This window comes from Phyllostomus discolor, chromosome 8 (assembly GCF_004126475.2).
Source record: "Phyllostomus discolor isolate MPI-MPIP mPhyDis1 chromosome 8, mPhyDis1.pri.v3, whole genome shotgun sequence".
NCBI classification, from domain to species: Eukaryota; Metazoa; Chordata; class Mammalia; order Chiroptera; family Phyllostomidae; genus Phyllostomus; species Phyllostomus discolor.
In genome coordinates, this window is record NC_040910.2 from 95,211,658 (window position 1) to 95,227,476 (window position 15,819).

The 15,819-nt window shown below is 37.3% G+C and overlaps 1 protein-coding gene across 1 annotated transcript in view; it reads left to right on the plus strand.

The window, feature by feature from the left end:
• The first annotated feature begins 101 nt into the window (after window positions 1-101).
• The window catches only part of SKA2 (spindle and kinetochore associated complex subunit 2), a 29,032-nt gene continuing 13,314 nt past the window's right edge, over window positions 102-15,819 (plus strand). Inside the window, exons 1-2 of the mRNA XM_036033651.1 lie at window positions 102-245; window positions 14,271-14,357. Coding sequence (XP_035889544.1) covers window positions 213-245; window positions 14,271-14,357 — 120 coding nt within the window. The 5' untranslated portion in view covers window positions 102-212. The remainder of the gene's footprint in view (window positions 246-14,270; window positions 14,358-15,819) is intronic.

Consider the following 15,819-nt stretch of genomic DNA (forward strand, 5'->3'; position numbering starts at 1 on the left):
AATCTTTCTGAGGCGTTTTGTGTCTTTACCCAACAGGAAAACGTGTTTCAAGAGGAAAGGCGTTACCAAGTCGCCAATGGGCGGGCGTCGGTAAAGCGGAGGAGCCAATGAGTGCAAGATGTTGAGTGACAGCTGTCCAATAGGGACCCTCAGTGCTAGTATGGTTTGCGGCTTAAGCGGCGCCGCGGCCTGAGGAATGCCAACTATTCAACATGGAGGAGGAGGTCGATAAGCTGGAATTGATGGTGAGTGTAAAGTGAAGGAGATCTACTGGCTGGTTTATTTTCCCCCCGATGGCTTCCAAAGTGGGACGCAATTTGGAGTCGCCGGAAACCCTGGGCGGCGGAGGCTGGACCAGATCTGAGTTCCCTCCCCCTGCACCAAAGGGAGTCGCCGTAGCCTGGTTTTTTAACCGCCGCGGGGGAAGGGGTTACATCCGGGAAACTGGTGAGGGAAATGGCGGGAGATGCCGAGGGTGTGGTGCCACTGAAATTTTTTGTTCCTTGCCCTCACCTTTCCGCCCTTCACGAAGCTGTAGGTGGTGTAGACGTTTGTATTAACACCAAAAATATATGACTGGAATGGTCTCAAAGCGCCCCAAGAAGGGGAGAGGTGGTTCACACTCCAGAAAAAGGGAGGGAGGGTGGGGTTGGGTGGGGATAAACGGAGTGTGGCAAAGAGAAATCCCTTCGGGGCTGAACTGTTCGCATCCTCCAAGACGGACTTGAAAGTCTGAGAAAGGATGCGAGACTTGCGTGCTCAACTTCCTAGCGGCCAAGAAAGCCCCTAGACCAGTTTTCGTTGGGCCCAAAGTGGGCAGGCAGTCCTTGGGTAGGGGAGCTAGCTAGCGATGGGCTCCTGAATCCTGAGCTCCTTTCCTGGAGCACTGGCGGGATTGGGACGTGGAAGGCACCCTGCTCTTAAATTGCCTAGTTTCATTCATTTGTGAAAGTAGGGGGCGGGGGCGAATAATTGGAAAACACTCCCGCTGCTGCCTGGCCTGCACGAGGGCGCCAAGCTGGAGAGCTGTCCTAATTTTCTGCAATGGGTCCTTCTCTTCACTTGTTCTCTTTATTCCCTCCCTTCCGTCCCTAGACTACTAGCTGCTAGCTTGATCGCCCGCGCTTTTTTCTTATCTTCTTAGTTCCCTGGTTTACCTTCAGTCCTTCCCCACCCCTGCGTTGCCAGTTTTGTTTAATTGGTCTGGCTACCTTTAACAACGTGCAATTTCGTAGACTCACTCGTCATTGAGCTCCTGTCGGTTTTTCGTTAAAGAAAAAGGAAATGTAGTAAAGAAGTCAAAAATCGTCACCCGCAATCCGCGCCCCCTTCCCCTTGCCATATCCAGGCAGTACTCCTTAGGTATCATTTGTGGCAGTGCTGCTCTCTCCAGACTGAATCTTGGGTCACGTTAACATCTGCACGTGTAATGATCCTGGAAGAAACCGAATACCATCCTCGCCCCATACCCATCCTCAGAATATATGGGACCTTGATATAACTTACTATTTTCTTCTAATGTATTAATGAATTGCAAGTGCCTCATATACAAATTCGATTTGAACTTTCAGTTGTTCCTAGTGTTTTGAGTTAATTTTCTTGCGGGGGACGGGGGCGTGTTTGGGGATAGGGAGGAAGAGAAACGGCAGAGGATTTTCTGCAGCTTCCCAAACCTGTAATAATGAACTTTTAGCTCAAAGTTTTGTTATTTTTACCATTAACTGTCTCAAAAAAACGTTAAAGTACTGTAGTTTGATTCCATCAACAGGCATAAATGTTAATATTGTCTTGCCCTTCTCCCACCATTCTGAATTCCTTCCTCCAGATCCATACTTCTGCCTAATTGTGAGATTCGAAATGATACTAGTTTTGCTTTGAACAGTTTTTTTCCCCCTGAAATTGGCTGTTTCATTTTGAGGTACCAATGAAGTCTTTTCTGGACTTTGCAATATATTGGGTCAATATTCTGACAGGACTTTTGTTTTTTTTAGATTGAGCATATTTTATTTTAAGGGGAAAATGATTAAATGTACATCTTGAAAAGTAAGTTTTAGAAAATTATGTGATAACCAGACTCAAACTTTTAGATGTTTGAATGATGCGGTAGTTTTTAAAACAACCTTTTTAAGAGAGGAAAGAGAAGAAAGCAGGTCTTCAATTCCTTGCATCGTGAACAGTTTAGTTTCTGTTCTAAAGGTAAATCATTTTTGGTGCAAACCTTCTGATTTTTAGTTGAAATATTCTAATATCTGAATTTTGTGGGCCAGGATTTGAGGTCAAGACACTCACGTCCCAGCTGTCCTGAATCTGAGTTCATTTCTTCTAGGCTCAATCCAACTAGTAGCTGAACTGGACCATTTAAGGGAAGGTTAATGAAAATAATGGAAAGTGTGTTTGCATCAATCAACATTACTAATAGAGGAAAAACCTTATTGTGTATTGTAATCTTTATTCCTTATTTTTTTTCCTTCACTTAATCGGGTATTTGTCTATTTCTGGGCTTGCATCTGACTTTGAAATGGTTTCTTACCAGTTAGAAGGTTAGGATGTTAATTGGCCTGAATTCAAGGAAACCTGGTACTTACCATAATTTTTTTCATCTTGGATATGCCTCCCCCCCCCCATTATTCCATTATTATTTCCTCTGATTTTAAGTTTGAAAGAAAGGGAGATGATTTCCTCCTATGTTTAAGATGTTTTAGGGGATAACTAAAAATTTAAAATCCTCTTTCTTTTTTTTTTTTTTTTAAATCCTCTTTCATAATATTCATTTAGGTAGGGCTAAGGGTGTTATGTTTAGGACACATTAATTCCCTGAAGTCTGTAAATTCTAGATAAAAAGCCCTAAGATGGGTAAGTGCTTTTTGTATTGTAGTTTAAATTCCAGAGATAGATTGGGTATATGGAGATTGGGAAACATTATTTTACTTTTTATTTTTCTTCTTGGACATTCTTATTCAAAAGACTTGTTTTATATGGCAGTTAATCATTATGGAGGAACTATCCAACCTATCTCAGCAGAACAGAAACATTTTTCGCAACTTTGCTTTAGTAGTGATTATAACCAGTCCTAAGGTATTAACATTGCCCATGTTAATAACTTCTAAAGCTTAGGACATATTTACAAAATTCCTTTCTATATCAATATGCATGTTTCTATTTCAATATTAATCATAGATTAGTCATCAAAAAATATCATTTTGATATGGGAGCCCAATTCTTTTTTTTAACATTGATATAAATGTTTTTAGGTTTTGCATGTCTTCTGTGCAAAATGGCAATTCTTTAAATTCTTTTCTCACTGAGGCTTCAACTGATGCAAGATGCTTTCGTGTTCCTTTCTTCAACATACTGCTAACGAATGCTCTGACTTTATTGCACTACTGTACTTTACACTAGCAGTGCAATAGTATTGTCAAAGCATCTGAAAGCAGGATCCACACCAGAATTTTGACTCTTGCCTTACATCTTCAGTATCTGTGAGTAATTTACTGAAGTCTTTGTTGCTGAAAACTTTTATTTTTTATAAAAATTTTATTACCAAAAGTATTTTAGAAAGTTGTAATTTGGAAAAATGTTTTTAGCTAATTAAAAACTCACTGTTGTAATGCATTATGAAACACATTAAGAGAATAATTTTTATAGCTAAATTTGTTATGGCTAATTTAAACGAGTAGTACTTTGTAATTTGTTTCTTTCTCTGACAGGCTTTGGCAAATCTCAGGTTTTATTTGAATTTTAAGATGAATTAGTAAGAGATGAAAACAATGTCAGTTGTATATTTACTATGATAAGTTGCCCCACATCTTAATTTGTGTATTGTGTAGTAAATGCTTAAATTTAAAACTTAAGAATGCTTCATTTAAAGTACTTTTTAAAAAAATTTTTTTTTAAAGATTTTATTTATTTATTTTTAGAGAGGAAAGGGAAGGAGATAGAGATAGAGATAAAGAGAGAGAGAGAGAGAGAGAGAGAGAGAGAGAGAGAGAGAGAGAGAGAATCACCAATGTGCGGTTGCTGGGGGTTCTGGCCTGCAACCCAGGAATGTACCCTGGCTGGGAATCGATCCTGGGACACTTTGGTTCCCAGCTCGCGCTCAATCCACTGAGCTATGCCAGCCAGGGCTTCATTTAAAGTACTTTTTAAAAAACAAATTATGAGATATAAAGTGTGAATCCAGCACTATATTTTATAACCAGTTTATTAAGCTACAGTTTACATACACTAAAACTCACCCATTTTAAATATACAATTTGATGAATTTTGACAGATATGTACACTCATGTAACCACCATCCCAGCCATGCTGTAGAACATTTTCATCAGCTTAAGAAAGTCTCCTTACGCCCTTTTGCAGTCAACCTCTTCCTCCCAAATTCCCAGACACCCACTGAATTTCATGTAAATGGAATTATATACAGCACAGTCTTTGTATCTGGTTTCTTAACATAATGCTTTTGAGATTTGTCCATGTTACACGTATTAGTAGTTGGACCATTTTTATTGCTGAGTAATATTCCTTTGTACAGAATATCATGAATTATTTATTCACCAGATTATCAATTTTGGGTGGTTTCTAATGTTTGCCTATTATGAATAAGTTGTTATAAACATTTTATTACAAGTCTTTATGTGGACATACATAATGTTTTTGTTTTTCTTGGGTGGCATTATAAATGTATACTTGATTGTTACTGTAGACCAGGGTGTCCAAACTTTTGGCGTCTCTGCCACACTGGAAGAAGAGTAGTTGTCTCGGGCCACACATTAAATACATTGTGACACATAATCACAAAAAATCTCAAAATGTTTTAAGTAAATTTACAGTTTTGTGTGGGGCCACATTCACAGCCATCCTGGGCTGCATGTGGCGGGTCAGGGAGCAGGGGCGGGCACAGGTTGAACACCCCTGAGTAGACAATAAGAATGCTGGGGAGTCTTCTCCCACCCACCAAGGTGGTGGCAGGGGGAGAATCTTACACTGAGCATGCCAAAAGCTAGAAAGATAATTGGTTAAGAGAACAAAGCCCTCCTCTCCCTATCCCTGTAAGAACCATCTGTGGGTTAGAGAAGGAAGATGAGATGGTCTTAGGGCTGGGAGTCCACCATTCTCCCAGGTCCTGTCACACCTAAGTAAACTTCTTTCTTTTTGCTCCAGCACCTGCCTCCTAAGTTTGGCTTTTGTGGCAGCAGGCAGCCAAACCTCCATTTTTGTTTTGTTATGTAATCCTCTAAGAAACTTTTGAATTCTCTTCCAAAGCTATATATTAGGGTTTCAGATTCTTCATGTCCTCACCAACCCTTCATATTGTCAGTCTTCTTCATTTTAGTCAATCTCATAGGTGTGTAGTTATATCTCAGTTTCATTTTGCATCTCCTTAATGGCTAATGATATTGAATATCTTTTCATGTGCTTATTTGCAATTGGTATATCTTCTTTAGTGAAGTGTCAAATCTTTTGCCAGTAGGATATGAAAGGCCATGAATATGAGCTTATTTAAAAATCAAGTGGGAAATCTTTTTCTTTCTTGGAGCAAAGTAAAAGTTTTAAAGAAACCAAAATACCTTACTTTTGTCGGTCAAACATAATACAAAATTTTAATATTAAAAATATCCCAGATAGCCCTGACCCATGTGACTCAGTTGCTTGGGCACCGTCCTGTAAAGCCAAAGTTTGCTGGTTTGATTCCTGGTCAGACACATTCCCAGGTTGCGGGTTCATTTTCCCATTGCAGGGAGGGGGCGTGGCAAGAGACAACCAATTGATGTTTCACATATCAATGTTTCTCTTCCTCTCTTTCTCCCTCCCTTCCCCTCTATCAAAAAATTAAGTAAATAAAATCTTTATTTACTTAATATATCTGAGAAAAAAAATTATCTCAGATATATTTTTTTTATCTTAAAAGATTATACTGTTTATTTTTTATCCTCACCCAAGGGCATGCTTTTTGATTATGGATTTTTAAAAATAAATGATTGTTATTTTTAAGCCATTGAGTTTCTTGGCATTGTGTGCCACAGTTTTGAAGTACGTTGGTTTAATTAGGCTGATGTTTGAATTTCAAAACTTACTTCATTCACTAGTGTATTGACTAATTCATTCTCAGCTGTATAGGCAAGTTATATAGTAATATTAGCTCATAAGTGAAGGAAACAGTGTTCATCCTGACTGTTAATGAGTGACCAAGGGCAAAGCATGTAAAGAGATGCTTCTGCACCACTTCTCTTTCTGGTGCTAAGTTTGATAACATTGAGATCCCTCAATTTAGGGTTGCTAGGATTAGTAAATAAAAAATAAGATGCCCAGTTAAATTTGAATTTCAGATAAGCAATGTACACTTTTTTTTTAGCATAAGTGTGTCCAAATAATGCATGGGACATATTTATACTAATTTTTTCTTTTTAAAAAAGTTTTTAAAATTGTATTTCTTTCCATTACCAGTTAGTCCCCTTATATCCTGCCCCTCCACCCACCACCCCCTGCAATCACTGTTGTCCATGAGTCCTTTTTCTTTTTTGCTCATCATTCCACTCCCTAACCTTCCCCTTCTCTTAGCCTCTTACACCACACACAAGAATAAGTTAAAAATGGATTAAAGACTTAAATGTTAGACCCAAAACCATAAAATCATAGAATAAAACATAGGCAGCAAAATCTTAGACATTGCTCATAGCAGTGTTTTATTGAATATATCTCCCCCAGGGAAACAAAAGAAAAAACAAACAAATGGGACTACATCAAACTAAAACGTTTTTTGCACAGCAAAGGAAAACATCAATAAAATAAAAAGACAGCCCACAGAATGGGAGAACATATTCACTGATGCATTTGGTAAGGGATTAATATTCCAAATTTATAAAGAACTTACAAAACTCAAAACCAAAAAAAACAACCCAATTAAAAAATGGGTAAAGGACCTGAATAGACACTTCTCCAAAGAGGGCATACAGATATGGCCAATACACATATGAAAAGATGCTCAACATCAGTAATCAACAGAGAAATGCAAATTAAAACCACAATGAGTTATCACCTCATACCTGTCAAAATGACTATTATCAATAAAGCAACAAACAAGTGCTGGTGAGGATGTGGAGAAAGGGGAACCTTGTGCACTGTTGGTGGGAATGCAGACTGGTATGGCTGCTGTGGAAAGAGGTATGAAGATAATTCAAAAAATTAAAAGTGGATCTGTCTTGCCCTGGCTGGCGTAGCTCAGTGGATTGAGCACGGCCTGTGAATCAAAGCATCGCAGGTTCGATTCCCAGTCAGGGCACATGCCTGGGTTGCAGGCCATGGCCCCTAGCAACTGCACATTGATGTTTCTCTCTCTCTCTCTTTCTCCCTCCCTTCCCTTTCTAAAAATAAATAAATAAAATCTTTTTTAAAAAAATGGATCTGTCTTTTGACCCAGCAATCCCACTTCTGGAAACATATCTAAAGGAACCCAAAACACTAATTCAGAAGAACATAAGCACCCCTATATTCACTGCAGCTTTATTTACAATCACTAAGATATAGAAGCAGCCCAAATGTCCATCACTAGATGAGTGGATAAAACAACTATAGGACAATTTACACAATGGAAAATGGAATACTACCTAGCTGTAAAAAAGAAAAACTTTACCCTTTGTGACAGTATGGATGGACCTGGAAAACATTATGCAAAGTGCCATAAGCTAGTATTAAAAAGACAGATACCACATGATTTCACTTGTATATGGAATCTAGTTAACAAACTGAACTAACAAGCAAAAAAGAGATTCATAGGTATACTAATTCTTTTCATTGTTTATCTTAGATTCAAATTTAACTGGGTGTCCTGTATTTTATGTTTCAACCCTACCTCAAATGCCCTGTGAGAATGTGTTTTCATATAGTTAATCAGGGTACATTAGATTGTAATGCTTTATTTATTGATTGATCAAATAATTACCAGCTAGGACATCTTTTACCTATTGTGTATGCGGAACTGAGGTAAACAAAGTTATATGTAAACAAGCAAGAGAAATACGTAAGTCACAAAAAAATTGATTTGAAGAAAAAGTACAGTGTCTTTGAACAAATATATGTAATATTAGTCTTTTATAGTCTCTTAGCACATAAACAATAGATGCAAATAAATGTTTACACTTGGGTGAATGGGAAGGGGTAGAAGTTAGCTTTAAAAAAAGATTCCTCCTTACTACAGAATGGCATATTTATTATAAAGATTTAGAAATCCTGCTTAACAAAAGAAAAAGTATATTCTACTACTCAAAGATAGAACTAAAATTTTGAGAAAAACAGATTTCTTTAGTGATTTTGTATATCTCCTAGCCTGAGTCAGGATGACCAGGCAATACTGACTTGACTAGTTTAAAACTGTTTCCTAGATACTTTCTACTCAGACATTCAATTTTCATTTTATGAGGACATTTTCATTCTCTGAGGACTAATTCTTCCAATTTTTTCATGAACTCAGATAAGCTGTAAAAGGGAGTGGACAGTGAACAGTATCTGCTTTTTTTTGTGCCTAGCAATATGTTTAGCATTTGTTTTTCAAAAGCAATGGCACATTTTCTGAATGACAAAAAACACTGTCTCTTCATACTTAGTGTACTTTCCAGTTTTTCCCCTCCATCTTTAGCAGTACAGAGGTTCAGCTTATTTGGCAGTCTGCTTTGTTACCTTATCATTGACACTAACACTGAAGTTACATTTCTCTTAAAGTGTTTTTTATTTTTTTTTTCTTTAGACTATGGATCCTTAGAGGAGCTCCATCTCATTAGAAAAGTATATATGGATACATAAAATTGCTAATTATTAGCTAAGGTTTATAGATCCTGGCCCTCTGTAAGATCATGGGTCCCTTGCTAAGAATATCTGCTATTCAGAGGTTGAAGTGGTTTGAAATTAAGTGACTACACATCACTCATCTTTTTTTTTTTTTTAATTTATTTTTAGAGAAGGGACGGGAAGGAGAAAGAGAGGGAAAGAAACATCAATACCTCTCACACGCCCTGTACTGGGTACCGGGCTAGCAATTCAGGCATGTGCCCTGGTTGGGAATCATACTGGTACAACCCTTTGATTTGCAGCCCTGCACTCAATCCACTGAGCTACACCAGCCAGGGCCACATCACTTACCTTTAATCCTTTTTAGCATCTGCATAAGTTATAATTGCTGTCAAAGATATACTCCCTCAAGGTAACACCAAGTTTTTGTTTCAAGTATGTGCACTATTATAATTGTGTTCTGCAACTTAGGAATGTAGCTGTTTTGTCATATTTGATGACATATTCTAACTTTATACTCTGAAGACTGAGTATTATATATATTATACAATATAATCTATTATACAATATTATTCTCTATATATTACACAGTATAATGTTTGAGCATCTGCTGTTTGCCAGGCACTATTAGAGATTAGCGATTTTAAAAAATAGCCTGACATATTTGGGACAGTGAAAGTCAGTGAGGCTAAAGTACAAAATGTGAAGCTTCAGTGGAGAGAATATGAATGCCATCTTGTGAAGAATCATATTAAAAGTTGAAATGGCATTGGGAAGCCCTAATAATCTTTAAATGAAGAAAGACAGTAGAGAATGTACTTATGCTTTTAAAAAATTGCTTCAAGCCCTGGCTGGTGTGACTCAGTGGGTTGAGCACCGGCTTTCAAACCAAAGGATCACCAGTTCAATTCCCAGTCAGGGCACATGGTTGGGTTGCAGGCCAGGTCCTCAGTAGGGGATGCGTAAGCAGCAACCACACATTGATGTTTTTCTTCCTCTCTTTCTCCCTCCCTTCCCATCTGTCTAAATATAAATAAATCAACAAATCTTTTAAAAATTGCTTTAAATAGTCATTATGCATGCAGTACATATTTATTATAATTTAACTAGAAGACATATATGCAAAAAGAAAAGAAACCCTACAATTCCCTGACTATTAAGATTATGCTGTAACCCTGACTGGTGTGTCTCAGTTGGTTGGGCATCGTCCCATCCTGCAAAGTGAAAGATTGCTGGTTTGATTCCAGGTTGGGGCACATGCCTGGGTTGCTGCCTGGACTCATGCCTATCTCCTGGATGAGGTGCATGTGAGATGCAACTGATCAATCTTTCTCTCACACATCGGTGTTTCTCTGTCTCTTTCTCCCTCCCTTCCCCTCTCTAAAAATAAATAATAAATAAAATCTTTTTTGAAAAAGACTATGCTATATATTTTAGATTTTTTTGTAAATATATATTTTTAAAATTTATTTTTAGAGAGAGGGGATGGGAGGGAGAAAGAAAGGGGAGAAATATCAATGTGTGGTTGCCTCTTGAGTGCCCCCTACTGGAGACCTGGCTTGCAACCCAGGCATGTGCCCTGACTGGGAATCGAATTGGTGACCCTTTGGTTCTCAAGCCAGCATTCAGTCCACTGAGCCACACCAGCCAGGGCCTCTTTATTTTTTCTAAACGAGGTTCATTTAATGTATCATGAGAGTCTGTCCCTATAGTCCATTAGGTGTCTATAGCACAATTAACATAAATAACAGGATCCTGAAGGTTTTAAGAAATTTAATAGACTACCTCAACTGATAAAACCAGTCTTACAAGGAGGAGCTCATGTGTACTACCCTAACAATTGTTTCATAAATGCCTGCAAATTAGGAACTGATGAACCTGAAGCTTGTGCCTACTGTGTTCTGCTTTGATGTTTCTGTATGCCTATAATGACATGCCTATAACCTGGTGCTGATGCATATTATCGCTCATTTAGTTCAGATAAGCATAAACATGTATTTGTTCTATCTGGAAGAAAGCGGATAGTAGTCAACACTCTAGCAGAAATATACAAAAAACAATTGTGATTGTATAGATATTAGAAGTAGTCTTCAACTTTTAGGGAACTTGAAATATTTATTCTTAAAACAGGCATTAAGGGTGGTTGGGTTCCCTGGCTGTTTGTTGTTTCAAATGGATGAGAGTTCTTTCGTTTATGTATTACCTTTTGTCATTGAGCATTAGGCTGTTTATTAAAAACTAGGGATACAAACATGAAAGATCAAGCTCTTGCTAGCAAGAAATTTGAAATCAACTGGTGGACATACCATGCAAGCAAATGATTATAATATATTACATGAAATGGTTGTCATCAGTGTATGTCCGTGGTATATAGTCTTATAAGTCAGCCAGTCAACTGCTTGGCTAGCCACTTGCTGAGCAGCCTGACACCAAGGAATAGACGAGTCACACAAGGTAACTATGCTATTCACTCAGCTTTTATTGAATGCAGGTTCACTCAAAGTAGAGCATCAACATAACATTAATATCCTACTCACACTAACAATCTAAGAGGAATATAACACACACACAGAGCAATCAATGGGGAATAATGAACTTGAGTCCCACAGTTTCAGTCTGCAGGTCCAGTAGACAGCACAGTAGGCAAGGGAGTTGTCAGTGTCTTGCAAGGAAGGATCTCTAGAACCAGGTGGTCAGAGGGCAGACCAAGTCCTCAGCCCAGCAGGGCAGAGCCTCTGACAGCAATACCAACGGAGATGGCATGGAGCAGCACTGTAGTGTGTGGAGCTCAGCTGTCTCAGCAGTGATCTGGAGCCTGCCTCAGTTATACATTGAAAGTGGTGTGTTCCATCCTTCTGTGTCTCTTGATAAGTGTCTTGACACCCCTGATGGCGACTGGGGAATTTTTCCAGGAGCCTATCTATGGTTGATACATGGCTGTTCTGCTTGGGTCCCTTAATGGCAAGTAGAGAATTTCCCCAGGAGCCTATGCGTGGTCCCCCTCTGCAAATGGGGCTGTTCTGATTATGGGTGTAGATATCTTAGGTATATCTCTTTGCCAGCTGTGTCTAGTGTGACTTAGGTAGTTTCTCTCTTGAACCAAAGTGTCCTGGCTGACTGGCAGCCGTTTTGGTTGACGTGAGTGACTCCATTTTGTTTTATATACTTTATGTTTTCTTGACTGGACCAATGCCATTTTATTGGTCCTGCTCTCTACAATGGTAGGCTGAAGCCATGAACAAAATAAAATGTGAGTTGATAAAGGTGTTTTTAAATCTCATTGGAGATAGAGAAGAATATAAGGAAATGGGTGCTTTAAGAATCTTTGGTTAATAATATAGCTAACCTACATCTAGGAGTATTAAGATACCTAATTCTCTCTTAAAACAATGTTTCTATGGTAAACACATTTCTAACCCTGGCTGAGTCCAGAATATACCTCTACTAACTCTTCTCACCATAGACAAGAACATCATATTTTTCCCCCTAATTTTCCTGTGGCTTGATGCTGTTGAGACAAGCTCTCTCACAAGAGGATGTTTGGAGCTTTAAGAGCACTGGCCATTTTGAAAGGCAGCACTACTGTGGCAGTGAGAAGCTATGGGTTGTTTGTAAAAAAGGAGTTGTTTTTAAATTGGACTGAAATTATATTTTTTCTTGTTGCCAAATAGTTGAGTGGTATGTAAAACAGCAGGCCATTTACTTAAAGTCTTTAGCTGGTCACAATAAAGATTAGTATAACAGAATATTATACATTTATTAAATATGTAGTATGCTTTCTAAAAATCAAAGTTATTTCCTAAACTATTCCTTTTCCTAGTCCCAGTCTGCTTCCAAAGATGTCCAATTAGCAGAATGTAATTTGGCTGTCTTTAGGGATTTAACATTGATTTCCATGAACTTTTCCCAGCTAAATTGCATACTTTATTTATTACTCTTAGAACTGGTAGAAAACTTTCCCCTTTTATCACGGATTTTGAAGAAAACTAGTTTCTGAAATATGAATGTCTAGGACTTTAAAAAATTCTCTAGTTTTACTTATAATATTCTTATGCTCCTAAAAATAAGAGAGGTAGCTAAAGGTAACTAAACAGCAACCTCACTGTTCACAAGCCTCTAAGAAGCTAATTTATAACTGAGGAGGGGTGTGAATGAAGTTTGTCATTATCCCTTTGTTCCTTGATCAGACACTAATTTGTTTTCGAGACTATGATAATTGGTCAGTAAATTTCCTACCTGTAACTAAAAAATTTCCTATTTATCACCAGATTCTAGAATCCTATCGATATTGTCTCTGCTGCGTAACTAGCTCTGAGCAGTGCAACATTGCTCGTAGGGTTTTGGTGTTGGGGAAGGACAGCCAGCAGGCTGCTGAAACTGAAGCAACAACTGTCTTTGTTCAGGAAAGAAAGAAATAGAAATTAGTTTTCAATATAAAACATTAAAATCTGACACTCAAGATGTCAAAATTTAATATATTAGAAGGAAAATTTTAATATATTAGAAGAAGATGGTGTGTGTGTGTGTGTGTGTTTTAAGTTTTTATTCTTTCCACTAAGGGTTCAAAATTTCAAGAACCAATTTTTAGGTCAGAGCTTAGCTTCATAGTAAGGTCTGAACTCTTTCCCCAGAGCAGTCTCCTAGGCTGTAGGCTACGAATATAGTCAGTTTCCCTGAGGAAATCATGTTTTGCCTTCTATAATAAACTCAGCTGTTTCCCTGATAAAGTCAAGGCAGTCCCTACTTTAAGATGATGCATATAAAAGATGCACAGTTTCCAAAAGTTAAGAATAATTTATAGATGAACCACATTCAGACATAATCCACTTCTAACACTGTGTTCGATATCCTTTCCAACTTTTCTATATGAACACACATGTGTACACACATGTGATTTCCCTTACAGATGAAGGTTCCATGCTAGGACCTTAGTTCAATAAATTGGGGTTATTCAGACTGCTATTTCTGTGGTGTATATAGCTTTCCTTGTATAATTTGTGACTGTAAGCTCTCTAATTTTGGTCTATGTGGCATATCTCTGTAGTTTTTTTGGTTAATGGGGTTGCAGATAATGGAAACTGAATATCCCTGAAAAGAAGTTTGTTCTGTTTTAACTTGAAACCACATACCAGCGATAGAAAACCACTGCCTAAGTGATGAGTGTGTCAGTGACCCTAGGGAATTCTTGAAGACATTGTTAGTTCTTGTATTAATGTATGACAGTAGCTTCTTGGTATCTATATGTTGGCTCAAAATCTAACAGATGTATAGAGAAATGATTTTCAAAATGCTAACTAGCTTTAAAAATTTTAATAGAACCTAGATATTATAGACCATGGAGATTTTTTCTTTCCTTTTTTTTTTCAAAATGAGTTATATATCATGTTATTAAAATACTAAAAAATGTAAAGAGAAAAGAAAGAATGGTTGCAATATTATGTTTATTAATAAGCCTTTTGGTTCACAAAATAATGATTTATGCTGATTTTTAGTTCCAGAAAGCTGACTCTGACCTGGATTACATTCAATACAGGCTGGAATATGAAATCAAGACTAATCATCCTGATTCAGCAGGCAAGGTAATCTGCAAAATCAGTGTCTTTTTAACAGAATATTTTATTAAAAGATTTTCTGATAGTATTTCTAGTAATAGTGATTATAACAATTACAGTGTCAAGTACTAAATTAATAGAATCTTAAAATCTTTTTATGTTGAAAATTTGGTCACAGGATACTAGAACATATTATTGTACCCATAGTCAAGGAAATTTGTGGCTACTTTTTTTTTAACCCTTAAAAATAAATACTGAATCAGGAGATATGAACCATTGTGGAAGCCTCTGACATTGTGAGAGAGAATATAGCTAAGCCTCCGACATTGTGAGAGAGAATATAGCTAACTACAGTAAGGCAGTCTTAAATAAGAGGAGAGAGATCCTGGCAATAATGATAGTCTCTGAAGATGATGATATACTGTTACATTTGTTATGTGAACTGTGATTTTTACTTATATTTATGTACTTAGTTATTCTAAGTTTAGGTTGCTTTAGAAATACTAGCTCTGTTTATATGAAATAAGTACTTGTACACATGCCCATGAAGATGAAAGCAAACAGATTTTGTGTTTTTTTTTAAAGATTTTATTTATTTTTAGAGAGAGGGAAAGGGAGGGAGAAAAGAGAGGGAGAGAAACATTAATGTGTGGTTGCCTCTCACATACCTGTCACTGGGGGCCTGGCCCGCAACCCCAGCACGTGCCCTGACTGGGAATCAAACCAGTGACCCTTTGGTTCATAGGCTGGCGCTCAGTCCACTGACCCTCACCAGCCAGCGATGAAAGCAGTTTTTAAAAATTGTCTGTTAACATTTCTTTACCATTTGAATCATTAATGTTTATCTTTGATAACACTTACCAGAAGATAAGAAATATCTTTTACAGTTAAAAAAAACTTATATAATTAAAATTTTTTGATTGAGTTGAAGTACAAATTAAAATAACATTTTATATAAAATTGGTAAAGCATTGTGAGGGTTTAGTTTTTACTAAACATTCTAGTTCCTTACTAGGACGATTCTAGCTCCTTAACTAACTTAGCTTTTACTTTGTTTTTCTCCTCTTTTCTCTCTGACTGAAGAACAGCCAATCAATTCTGGTCCAGTGGTACCACCAAATGACTGGCCAAAGGACTCATCTGAGTCACTGTCTTTCAAGTACTATGTGGAAGGCATTTCATATGGTGTTCCCACCTTTCCTCCATTTCCATCTCTCATTTTTGTTCCACTTCCAGTTTTTTTCTTTTCTACAACTTGTTTTAAAAATAGCTTTATTGAGCCACAGTTTACATACTATAAAGTTCATCCTTCTAAAGTATACAATTCAGTGATTTTTTTAAATGGCTATTAGCAGTCACTCCTCAACCCCACCCCCAGCCAGCTACCAGCAACCACTAATCTACTTGCTGTCTCTATAGATTTGCTGTCTGAATATTTTATGTGAACAGAATCACATTTTTTGTGTGTGTTTTAGAGGTTCATGTTGTA